The sequence below is a fragment of the Neolamprologus multifasciatus genome, chromosome 1 (genome assembly GCF_963576455.1).
Source record: "Neolamprologus multifasciatus chromosome 1, fNeoMul1.2, whole genome shotgun sequence".
Lineage (NCBI taxonomy): Eukaryota > Metazoa > Chordata > Actinopteri > Cichliformes > Cichlidae > Neolamprologus > Neolamprologus multifasciatus.
The window spans coordinates 33700686-33712713 of record NC_140439.1 but is presented as its reverse complement, the minus strand read 5'-3'; the positions used below and the strand labels follow the sequence as shown (position 1 = coordinate 33712713).

The window sequence follows — 12028 nt, the reverse complement described above, 5'->3', positions numbered from 1 at the left end:
GGGGGGGGGGGGGAATTAGGTGCCAGTGAAGAAAATACATCAGCTGTTGACATGAGTCACACTCTAAACAAACTTACCTAGAGTCCCCTTTTCCAAGGTTACCTCCCGCAGGATGGAGGATCGTCTGGTTTTTCACCATTTCCACAACACATTTAGTGTTTAATTCCTTTTCTGTGGATCAGAAAACACAAAGTGTTATTACTAAACGCCTGAAGCTCAAAACCTCACATATCCCAGTCAATGCAACCATTCACAAGCAAACATAATATTTGGACCCAGAATCCTTAGTGTTATATACATGGCTGACACCAAGTAACTTTTACTAACACTGCATAACAAGCAGGAGTTAAACTGCATTAGATATTAGCCGTAATTTCCTGTGGAACAAACGTTATGTTTAAACAATTGTGTGTGCAGAAAAGCAATCACAGACTCAGAAAAAATGACCTTTTACCTTAGAGTAAGCATTTGGCTAATCAATACCCTGGTTATTTTGGGCACACAAACACATACAGAACTAAGGACGTTCCATTCTGACCGTGGCCTGTTCGTGCAGTGACGTAACACTTGGCCTTCAGACCACCCACTGCCCACTTCCAACTCAGCGTGTCTGTCGGGTGACAGACACTCTCTCTATTTTTAAGATTAGACTTAAAATGTTTGATAAAGGCTATACTTAAATCTAGATCAGATGACACACTGTAGTAAAAGTGGGTCGATTCTTAGCGTTTGATTGTCTCGCTATTACTGTAAGATCCAAAGCTTTATAATATAAAGCAACTTGAGGGGACTTGTTATGATTCGACACTATATAGATTAAATTAAAATCATGCATAAGGACTGGTCTTGATGCCTTTTTCATTTATAAAAAAAAAAGAAGCTAGCTGTAAAAGTAACCACACTGGAAAATAACAATAAATACATTGAGACTGGCATGTCTCTCCATTCATCTGCCGTCCTTAGGAGACCTAATAATAGTTGTCTGCATACTCGCATAGTAGGTGCTGCCAGCATATCCTGGGCTTCCAACATCTGACAGAACTGCTTGTTTATTTGAATTAAAAAAAAAAAAACATGTACTCATAGGAGAATATAAGTTTCATTAGAGTCACTGGAACTTTAAAAAAAATTACCACTGTGTACAATTACACATTATTACTATAGTTAAGACTAGGGGTGGGGGGAAAAAATCGATACTGTGTAGTATCGTGATATTTTGTTTGCTAATAATGTATCAATACAGGGACAGCAGAAATCGATATTTTGTTACAAAAAGGTTTTTGTGCTCTGACTTCAGAGCATGTTGATCCTTTTTCTGAGCAAGAATCCTGACATTCCTTCACTGTCCAAATGTGTTTAACTTTTTTTTTGGCAGCAATAAACATGACAGTTTACTTATTTTAATTTAAGACATGTTTTATTTTAATTAAGTTTAAAACTTTTTTATTTAATGTAAAATTATATTTTGTTTTAATTTAATTTCAAATTCTTCAGTTGCTGAAGGGGCTGCATAGTTTTCATAAATTGCATAGTTCAGAATAGCTATAATTGTACCAGATGGTTGCGCTCAGTTAAGTTGGACTAGACTGTAATACAAACCGTTCAGTTTGTCAACAATAAAACTGAAATGAGAGAAAGACTGAGTGTGAGACTGTGAGATATTAGATAAAATGAATATTGATAAAGTTTACCTTTATGTACAGAATCTGAATATCGCAAAATATTTAAAAAAATTGCAATAATATCATATTGTGCATTAAATATTGTGATAATATCGTATCGTGGGATGTATGGTGATTCCCACCTCTAGTTAAGACTGTGGTTAAATGCCACAAAATACTGAATAAACATAATTAGTCAGTTTGTTATAAATTCATGTTTAATCATAATAATAACACAGCTACATACCACATCAATAGGATGTCTTTCTGTGTCAGCAGGAAGCATATTTGTTAAGACCATAAATATATGGCTGGGTATTGTGTTCTCCCTGGTAACGATATCCTCTTTAAAGTATCAATAAAATTACCCTGTGATCAGAGGTCACAATGGGGTTCCTTAAAATGCAAATCAGTATTTGTTCAAGGTCATTTTTATTGATAATAAATACTTCCACCACCACATGACCTTGTTCAGGCCATGTGTACATATGCATGATAGAGTAGCAGTTTTATTACATTGTTGCTGTGCAAATTACCACCATATTCAGTAAATACTTCAGCCAAATCTTAGATATGGGCTGTTAGACGTTTTATTAAACAAACAGTATATGAAATAGACAACTGTCAATAACCTCTCAACTATGCAGTAGGCTTGCAAGAACATGTAGGGATGTTTTGATCATGAGCATGTGTTAGGACAGGAAAAACAGCTCGTGGTTTCAATTCCTTTCTGCAACAAGAACTGTCTAAAGCAGCGTTACAGAAGTGCTGTTTCTTCAGTCGTTTCTTTTTTTTTGTAACCAAGTCATGACTGCTGGTATAATCAACAAGTCAGGGTGACGCATACACTCGCTCACCATGTGCCAAATCATAGCTTCACAACCAACAATTCAATATCACTATGAGAGGAGTGCAACAATATCCCCCAAATTCCATACAATAATTTTTGAACCACAGTTGCAATTAATTAATCCACTTGATTGGATCACAAAGCAATAAACTTGCTTATTCTAATCCATTTCTAGGTAAATTGGTACCTGAATGACCGTTAAACATGAATTAATTTCACAGAATTAAAAGCTGGGAGGGTAAGACAGTTTGAGAATATTTATAACCCTAGTGCACAGAAGACATTAGTAGCCTTTCTCATGGTTTGGTGACCAAGTATGAAAAGTTAGCTTTATTGTTAAATAAAGTAATAAAACACGCTTTAGCAAAGGGCATTTCCAATTGCTGTGTAGCTGGTGAATAGGTTGTATGTGGTTTTACATGCTGAATTATTAGCATAGCTGCCTTTGCCTAACAAACAAGATGCAAATAGTCACTTTATCTAGCTGGTACAATTTCTTACATACAATACAAATGGGAATCCCAATGTGTGTAGTTGTACATCTCCAGGTTTTTCTGGCTTAAGTGGACAGGGTTATGGAAGCGAGCATGATTGGACCACATATAGTTGTGGTCCAAGGTACATAGGCACAAGAAGGCTGTATTGCTCGACTTAAAATAAGTCAGTGCATTTTACAGAATTTTTTGTTAATTTGACAAATAACATGTACTTTATGCTTGAGCAAAATCAGTCTAACTTACAAAGATGTTCAAAATCAAAGGCCTTGTGATTTTCCGTGGGTGGAAGGGCAAAACTTGTCTGGTCGGCACCAAAATTTACTGTATGCTGGAAAAACTGACATCCAATGGAGAGGACAAGTGTGGTCATTAGAAATATTATGTATTTTAAGCTGAACTGTCTGCTTCGTGGAGCTTGCACTACTGTTTCAGGCATGAGGGTAGAGCCATGGAAACTTAATGTCAGAGGTCAGAGAACCTGAATCACGCTCCAATTCTTCTGCTGTCAAGGGCAGTACAAAGCAAAAAAAAGGAAAGCAAGAAAAAAAAGGCAGGTTGATTCAACAGAGAGCCCATAACAGACAGAAAGAGCAAACGTTAAACAAGGGGGCTGACACAGACATACAGCTTTTAGAACGCAAACTTTCTGTTCTTTTTCCTTCTGTTGCTGCAGCCTACATTACCCATGTGCCCCATGTGCAGCAGCTGTACTCTCTGCTCAGCAGAGAGGAAAGTGTGATGTAGCATGGTTGAGAGGATAAATGTACCCATTGTTATCTGCCTCTCGTTGCTCCATAACCAGCTCCCACTTTCCACTGGCCTTCCCTGGGCTACCGGTGCTGAGGTTTGGCACCACAGCACTGACATCAGCCAGGAAGCTGATTGGCCGCGGTGTTGCCGTTGCTACGCCTGAGGTTGCTCTGTTCTTCGAAGTCCACAGCCATGGGAACATGGAGGATTATGCAACGTTAGCAAATACTCATTCAGACTCACTCCCTTCCTGCCTTTGTCCAGCTAGGCAGCTACACCACCTCTCCTCCTCAACCTGGGATACATGGGGACAGTGGCCTCGGGTTAAAGGGGCCTGCTTATTATTTCAGACTCTGAATCACCACACCAGCAAGGGAAAGCTGAGAGGAAAGTGCTCTCCCTTAACTACCATGACTGTTTCCAGAAACAGCTGTGTGATGCTGGAGAACCGAGTAAGAGCTGTGGCTGAACAGATCAAAGGTGCGAATGTGTGAACTGGAAAACCACACAGAGCAATTTTTCTGAGATCTGAGAGGATTTGTGAGTGCACTTCTCCTGGAGTGACTCTTGCCCACTGCTTTTTATGAAATCAAAAAAATACCACTTGAATGCTGGTAGATGTGGACAGAAACTCCATTCAGACAGAGAAACCATCAAAAAGGCCCTCATGGAAACGTGGCACTGCCAGTTCCAAACCTATTCCCACTGCATTTAGCAAACTTTCAATTTTCCTGCCTGTTCCTTTTTTTGCCAAAATAATAATTGGTTCAACTTGCTGGAAGATAGAGGATGCATATAGGAACTGGTTTATGTACAACATTAACTAACTACTAGACCTGGATGCTGGCTTTGATCTAGCTTTAAATCTGCTTCTGAAAGTTGCTTTTAGTGGTTTGAAAATATAAGCCCATTTGAGTATAGTGAACTCATTGTTATGCTCATGAAACTAATTTGAGATCATTTAAGCTTTATGACCTGGCACATTACGTTATCCAGCTGGAGGCAGCCACAACCACCAGTCTGAACCATTAACATGACTCGGGATGGAGCCATGCTTCCATGTTCATGTTGTGTATGCCAAATTATGAGCCTACCATGCAAATGTCACCACAAACACCAAGTGTCATCAGACCAGGGAATCTTTTTCCAATCTTCTGCTGTCTTGGCTGGCTGATTAGTTATTTATGTTAACCACCAATTGAACAGGTGTATCTAAAGTGGCTGTGGCTGATGGGCATGTTGTTAAAGTTCAAGGAAATCCACTGAATTAAAATTCACTTCATAAGTCTATCAAGCAATCATGTAAAGTAACTGTGACTTTAGAAACTGTGTTTGTTTTTCCCACACGTGACTCACATGTAAGCCTTTCTCCATTCTCAGCAAAATGCTGCACAAGCCTTTATTATTTATGGAATCAATAATAAGAGCATTAAAGAATGTGCTCCAAGTATCAATAAAATCATAGATATCAGCTGTACCCGTTAGGTCAGATATCACGCTGAAAAGGGATAACTGAATGAGGACAAACTGAAGACATCTAAGACAAAACAGGACAAATGAACTTCAAGTAAATTCCCATCACTCCCTGTCAACTACCTTGCAGCTGTTGGTGAAAAACTGGACTTTTTAAAGTGGAAAACTTTAATTTTACAGAGAGCCATCACTGAAAAAAGAAAAAAAAAAATCATCTTTCTCCCTGCAGAGTTTACTCTACATCAGAGTTCACAGTGAGAACAGTGTGGTGATCCACTGCCTTGATCTTGTGACCGACATCTCCAGTTCAAATGAGGGGGAAGACACACGTGTTTCATTTTGCCAGTTGTTGGTCAACCACTCTGCCTCAGCAGCTTTCCTCTTTCTCCTCCTTTTATGGGACACATGGTATCCCATGGCACAAACACAAATTGGAAATTGACCAGGAAATGTCATCTGTGTCTTCCTTCCTGCAGTGCAGGGGGAAAAAAAAAAATCTGGAATGCATTTGACAGGCGCATTCGAGCATGCACAAAAGATTTGTGCAATACTGTGCTTTTGTTATCCAGGCTTTTCTAAAATTAGAGATGTAACAAGGTGTAGATGTTAAGATGTTAGCAGCCCAGGAGAGACAGTGGGAGATGCAAAGACAAAAGCCTAAATTTGTGTTCCAACATCATTAGGTCAGCCTTCTTGGGTTATTTACATTAAATGAACCAAAAAACGTGCCTCCTCAGCATGTGACAACAAAAAGCTACGGACATCTGTATCAGCCAGTAAAGGAGACAAAGCGTCTAGACTTCCAAACAGTAGATCTTCACACAGCAGCTCAGCTTTAAATCTGGCTGGATGGCAGGCAGCCATCAGGGAAGCCCTATGGCAGCACTGTACAAACATGTGCCATCCAGCTCATTTCACTAATGGGTCCTAATCTCTGACTGCCATCCTACTCCTAAGAAATAAATTAAAAAAAAAAAAAACAGAAAAGGGGAACAGTTAAGTCAGCCCAGGCTCCTGTGAATAATCCATACAGCATAAAAGTGTGAGACTGCCAACATGACGTTACTGTATGTCAAGAAGAACTAGGAATCATGTGCAGTGTCAGTGTTTTAATTTCTCTGCACAAGCAATCATGCTGTATGTGTACAGATGATGTCAAAGCCCTCCTTTTAGAGAACATGTGTTGCAGCTGACAAAGACTCAGGTGGCACACAGAGATGCATTCAGGATTCTGATGAAACCTCAAAGACACAAGTGCACACCAAATGTTTGAAATTGATGTGTCAGCCAACTGATTCTACCCACTCTTTCTAGAAACACTGGAGCAACTGATCATATCTCTGGGATGGACAACAATGTGAGAAATGAAATAAAAGTTTTTTGTATGGATATCAACCCCAGTCATAGCAGACTGAAGCCACCCTCTCACCTCTCCTGTTCATGGGCCGTACACGAACAGCCACCTTGACATTGGAGTCGTCCAGGCTCGGCTCCCCCATGCTGTCTCTTTACCCGGGGAGGGAAAGCAGCGCTTGTCCAAAATAAATCCGCCTTTCAGCTGAACAATCATCCAAAACTCGGGAAATCCTCCGCTAGCCGGACTCTGGGCCGGCTAGCCTCTCTCAGCTTTGCTCCACAGACCAGGCATGTCCACGGGAAAAAACAAAAAGCCTGGGTGAAATCCTGCAGGAAGACAGCCACCTCCACTACCACCACCGCCGCTGCTGCTTATTTTCTTCTTCTGTTCATATTCCAGGCTAATTTAAATCCGCCGGGGCGTGGAGGCTGGAAGAGGAAGGAGAAATGTAAATCAAGCAAGATATTACAGTAGCTGGGGTTTGTGACTGAGCAAACATATGCTATCTCCAAAGCCAGAAAAAAGGGGGGCTAACCAGCTAATTTGGCAGGCAAACTGAAGGGGAGCAGCGGCAGGAAAAGAGCAAGTTTTGAATCTTTCCTACCATTTTACTCCATAACATGCCAAAACAACACCCAGTCTACGATCTACACACCTAATGGAATTCATCCCAGATGTGACACCGTTAACCTGTCAGTAAAAGCGAAATGATGCCTGCCGATGATATGCAGCTTCCCAACGGAATCCGCTGTCCTCCCTTTGCGTCGAGTTGCAAACACCGAGCAGCATCCGCCCTTCCGCTTAATTATTTTCCCTTCATAATAAAAGCCCAAAAGTGTTGTTCTATCCCGCCGTTATCAAACATCGACTAAGTACACTGAATTATCTTAAAATGACGAACTGACAGTAAAGGTCAAATAAGGAAAAATACCAAACACATTGACAACTAAATTTCATCTGCTTCACTTTACGCCTGCTTTCAGGATTTTATACCAATTACCTTTACGTATAAACTTTACAAACTCATTTTAGTTGCGCCGGATTTTAACAAATTCATCAGTGGGCCTCAATTTAATTTTATTCATCATTTAAAGTTCATTCCTCGCTCAGCCATCAGTACGTCATCAAACGCCCAGCCGGGTCCGTTAACAGCACGCTAGCCACACAACAAGCTCCCTTCTTAAGATACTAACTTGTGACTTTAAACTATAACCAGCGTGAATATAGCAGATACCAGCCAATGCCACAATCTTTTGGATAAATTGTTGACAAAAAAAGTACTTTTTACCAAAACTGTTCAATACCCCGGCCACTCTGTCAGTCACGCGACACTTCCGGTGATCACCGTCAAGTTAAACGCAGCATACGGAATACTTCCGATATTTTGTTTTCCAAAATATAACACGACAACTCCTTTTGACACTCATTGCAATTTCGGGTCATGTTCCTAAGTCACATCATAACATAACGTTACAAAATCAAATTCTAAATTCAGGCGCAACAAATAAACAAAGCAAAATGAATAAATACAGTTAACATTTAAGAGCTAACACAGAAAGCAATGTCTTCAAATATTAGCTATGCAGTACAGTTAATAATTTTACAGTTGTACCCAAATATCAGTGTAGCGATCAGCTTTTCTGTAAGAACCTGCTCAATAGATGCCCTGTCCAAACACTGAGCAAACAGCACTTCATAATTAATAACCTTAATGAGAAATAATTTGATGGTAATTATCTGAGTACGTCTGTGGAAAATACTGAATAGGCAGAACCAGTAACCAGTAACAAATTTCATCAGCGTGAATAGTTTATATTAGATATACAGAAAGGCCTATGCATATTATTAGTGTGTAATGCCTCAAGAAAAAAATCTGCAAAAAAGAAAAAAACAAAAAACCGATGTTGATTGACTATTAATTTTAAAAACTTATAACGGAAGTCAGTTCACATCCTTAAATGAACAAAGGACTGTCAGTTTTGATTTTGAACGTGCTGGAAGATCCCTGACACCTAGTGGCCACAGGTGGAGCTGCAAGCAAAAAAAGGACGCCTGAACTGTTGATAATAATAATTTGTGTCAAATTATTATTATCAATTTAAAAAAATAATCAAAATTATATTAACAACAGCTATTTGTTTATTCATGACACCATAGTATAATTACTGTACAATATATGAATAATATGACAATATATTACATCATCCTGTAAGTGAATAATTTCATTTTTACATTCGGTCTGTGAAACTGAAAGGATAAAGTTGAAACCTTTGATTCAGAGACATCATAAGGCGCTTAAATTAATACTGAATCTGAGGGAGAAATGTGGAACAGCAAAGATAGTGGTAGAAATATAACTTAGAGCGGGGGTGATTGTGTGTCCCCATTCTGTTTGGGATCACACTATTACAGAATGGTCGTTTGAACATGGCTGCCAAAGGGTGAGATGTGTTTATAAAAAGGACTTTGGTTGATCTGCTTCCACTGTGGCTGCTAGGAAGTTTCTGGAGTTGAATCTAGGTGGAGCTAAAGTTTGCAAAATGAGATAAAGGACATCGGCTATAGTGAGGACTGTAAATGACTTTTAAATACAATTCTGGATTTGAGCCTTCCTAAGAACAATCATTTCACTTTTTGGAAAGAAAGCTGTATCTTCATATGTTCTTCCAACCAAATTTCTCACAATGTGTCTGCCTTATTATATATTTTAAAAGTAGGTTAAGATGGCTCAGTCTTCGTGCCTTTTAATGACAAAAACAAACAAGAAAACAACAACAAACAAAAAACAACAACAACAACAAAAAGTGAAGTCTGCGGTTTCATTTCTTGTTTATGGTCGTTCAACATAAATCAGTGGTGTATGGTTCAGACCACTAGAGGATGCCCTGCCTCAAGATGTGGCAGCACTAAAGGTGAGGCACTGGAGAACAGACAAGACCTTGCTGAGCTGATTTTATGGTTTCTTTTGTCTTTACTAACTCTATGTTTGTATAAGAAAATTTTTAAATTATATGACCTTCACAATCAGAATAAGCTAACAAGATCTGTCGGTCTGCAGCTATCAGAAGGTCAGAGTAAACACAAATTGTAAGTAGCAATACTGACAATTTTTACTAGGACAACCATCATCTGTTGTCGTTACTAGCATCTCAAAGACTTTTCTTTTTTCCTTGTTGTTAATGCCTCATAGAATACATGTACCACGGTGCTGAAGGAAACACACACCTAAAGCATCGCTAAAAAAAATGAGATTTAGAAATGAAATCTGTGAAAAAGATGCTGTGCTAAATGGAGATTATGTAACTCCAATGCTGAGTTCTCAAAGATTGTGAATTACCAGGTGACTCTTTCAGCCAACCTGTCAAATGTAAGTAAGTGCATGGAAGTGACAGGACCTCCAACTTGTCTTATGCTCTGATGAAGGCCATGAGGCTGAAATGTTATATTGATTGACAACCGCTATGATCATTTTGACACTTGTAACACTTTAATCATAATGAAATAAATCAGATGCACAGGAAACATTTTTATTACACCAACTGTTTTACCATAAAACTCAGCAAAGCCAAAGTTGTGTGATCAGACTGGTAAAATGGGAAACTTGCTCAAGGGCATTTATATGACCTTCTGATGATGATCTCCTCTCTCCCCTCTTTCTCATTAGCTGCCCGAGGTTTCATTATGTTTTATAAATCATATGAATGCTAACACAACAATGAACACAAATTGATACGAAAAGGTTGTTTTGCGTTTTTTTTTTTGTATTTGAAGTTTTTTTTATCCTATTTTTTGTCTGTTATTGATTTTTGTATGTCTTTGGTATTTTTGTGTCTCTTCTCTGTTTTTCTCAAGTCATATTTTGTCTGCATAAGCATCTTAATTTGTAGTTGTTTGATTATTCGGCTTTATTTGTTGTGTTTTTATCACTGTGGTAATTTTGTGTCTCTTTTTAATTTTTTTTTATTGTCTTTGGCAATTTTGTGTTTCTTTTTTCCTTTTCTTGTGTCTCATCATTGTCTAATCTTTTGTAGTAGTTTTGCGCTTCCTTGTAATTGTTAATGTTATGGTGGTCTCTTTATGTCCATTTGTAATTGTTTTGCTTCACTGTCTCATCATTTTGTATCTATCTGCAGTTTTTCTGAATCCCTCTGTCATCAGTTAATTGACTCTCCAATAACATGCTAGCCCAGGAAGCATGCATTGCACAGAATTCATTGTGACCTTTTATAATTGTGATGTATAATAGAAAATCAATTGATGAATAAGTATAAGAAAACACAGGACTTATTGTTTATTATTCTCAGTTAAAAGGTCTGCGTATGTTTCATTTTTAGCACTCTGCTCCACTATTCCATCCGTTCACTTTGCCACTCATATGACGTATGTGTCTACGTAAATGCTAAGCAGGAGTGACTGAGGAGATGTCAAATGATTACCGAAACAAACCCCTCCTCTTATACGTAGGAGAACTGGAAATAGCAGACTGAAACAGAAGAGGTGGGAGTCAGAGGAGAAGAGGAGGCAAGGATGGACAAGGACAAGGACTCTACTTAATGTCCTACCCGTCTGTTTACTTATTTACTAAATTATTTTTACAGAAAGAAACTAGGAGGGCCAAGAATGATTAAGACCACTAAGGGGTTTTCCTAGGCAAAGGGCAGGAGTTTTAAAGAATATTAAAACACTCCTACTGTCTACATTTTTCAGTTCAAATCAACACCTTCCATTTAGGGCAATGAGGAATGAAAGGTCAGGGGTCAGCTGAGTTCCTGGCAGCTGGGAAGAGACCACAGAGAAAAATAATTCACATTTTATAACTGAGTTTTCAGAGGTTTGTTTGGTTATTTCTTAAACAGTTGTTTATTATTACTATGCATGGTCACATGATTTTTATTCCCTTTATCTCTGAATGAATATGCCTGAAAAATTTTGAAATAACCAAAAACTGGCTTCATGCCCTATTCTTGATTCTGGTCAGACTCCTTCATTGTATGTTGCACCCGTCTACTGCTGGTTCTTCAATAAAGAAAAGGCTCTCAAGGCAAGCTAGTCAAAGTCCACAGGAGAAATTATGGCTGCATACTGTATGTAGTTTTTGAGCTTTCCTGTCTCCCTTGAAATTTACTCATAAGCCTCCTTTGTGTTTCGTGTTGTCTCACTTCTTTTAGCATTTACTGTATAACTTTTTCTGTAAACCCGGTACAAAGTGACAGAATTAATAAGGGCAAAATGTTAACTATAACATCCAAGATGCCATGTTATCAACTCTGAAACTGTAGGCTACACAGTCACACTCCTGTTTTAACCTAAACGCAAGCTTTTTCACAGTAATCTTGTTTCTTTTATTGCTGAGAACGATATGAATGTCTCAACTAACTTTCACACCAGTCTGTCATATATCATCAAAAACAAATGCTACAGAAGAAGTCAGCTGCATATC

General features: G+C 38.6%; 1 protein-coding gene and 1 long non-coding RNA gene across 10 annotated transcripts in view; one reads left to right on the top strand and one right to left on the bottom strand.

The window, feature by feature from the left end:
• The window catches only part of LOC146526129 (uncharacterized), a 188479-nt gene extending 186663 nt beyond the window's left edge, over positions 1-1816 (top strand). The window contains exon 3 of the long non-coding RNA XR_014874610.1: positions 1170-1816. This is a non-coding gene — a long non-coding RNA (uncharacterized LOC146526129). The remainder of the gene's footprint in view (positions 1-1169) is intronic.
• kif13ba (kinesin family member 13Ba) overlaps positions 1-8001 on the bottom strand; it is a 47247-nt gene extending 39246 nt beyond the window's left edge. For 3 of the 9 annotated variants that reach the window (XM_085162332.1, XM_085162414.1, XM_085162253.1), the window contains exons 1-3: positions 7244-7784; positions 6661-7016; positions 78-171 (exon numbers count right to left, since the gene is read on the bottom strand). In XM_085162332.1, the coding sequence (XP_085018458.1) occupies positions 78-171; positions 6661-6730 (164 nt within the window). In that variant the 5' untranslated portion in view covers positions 6731-7016; positions 7244-7784. Of the gene's footprint in view, positions 1-77; positions 172-6660; positions 7017-7123; positions 7787-7876 lie in introns of those variants that run through there. The other 6 variants (XM_085162093.1, XM_085162168.1, XM_085162033.1 and 3 more) reach the window with 5 other exon arrangements.
• Positions 8002-12028: the final 4027 nt, after the last annotated feature.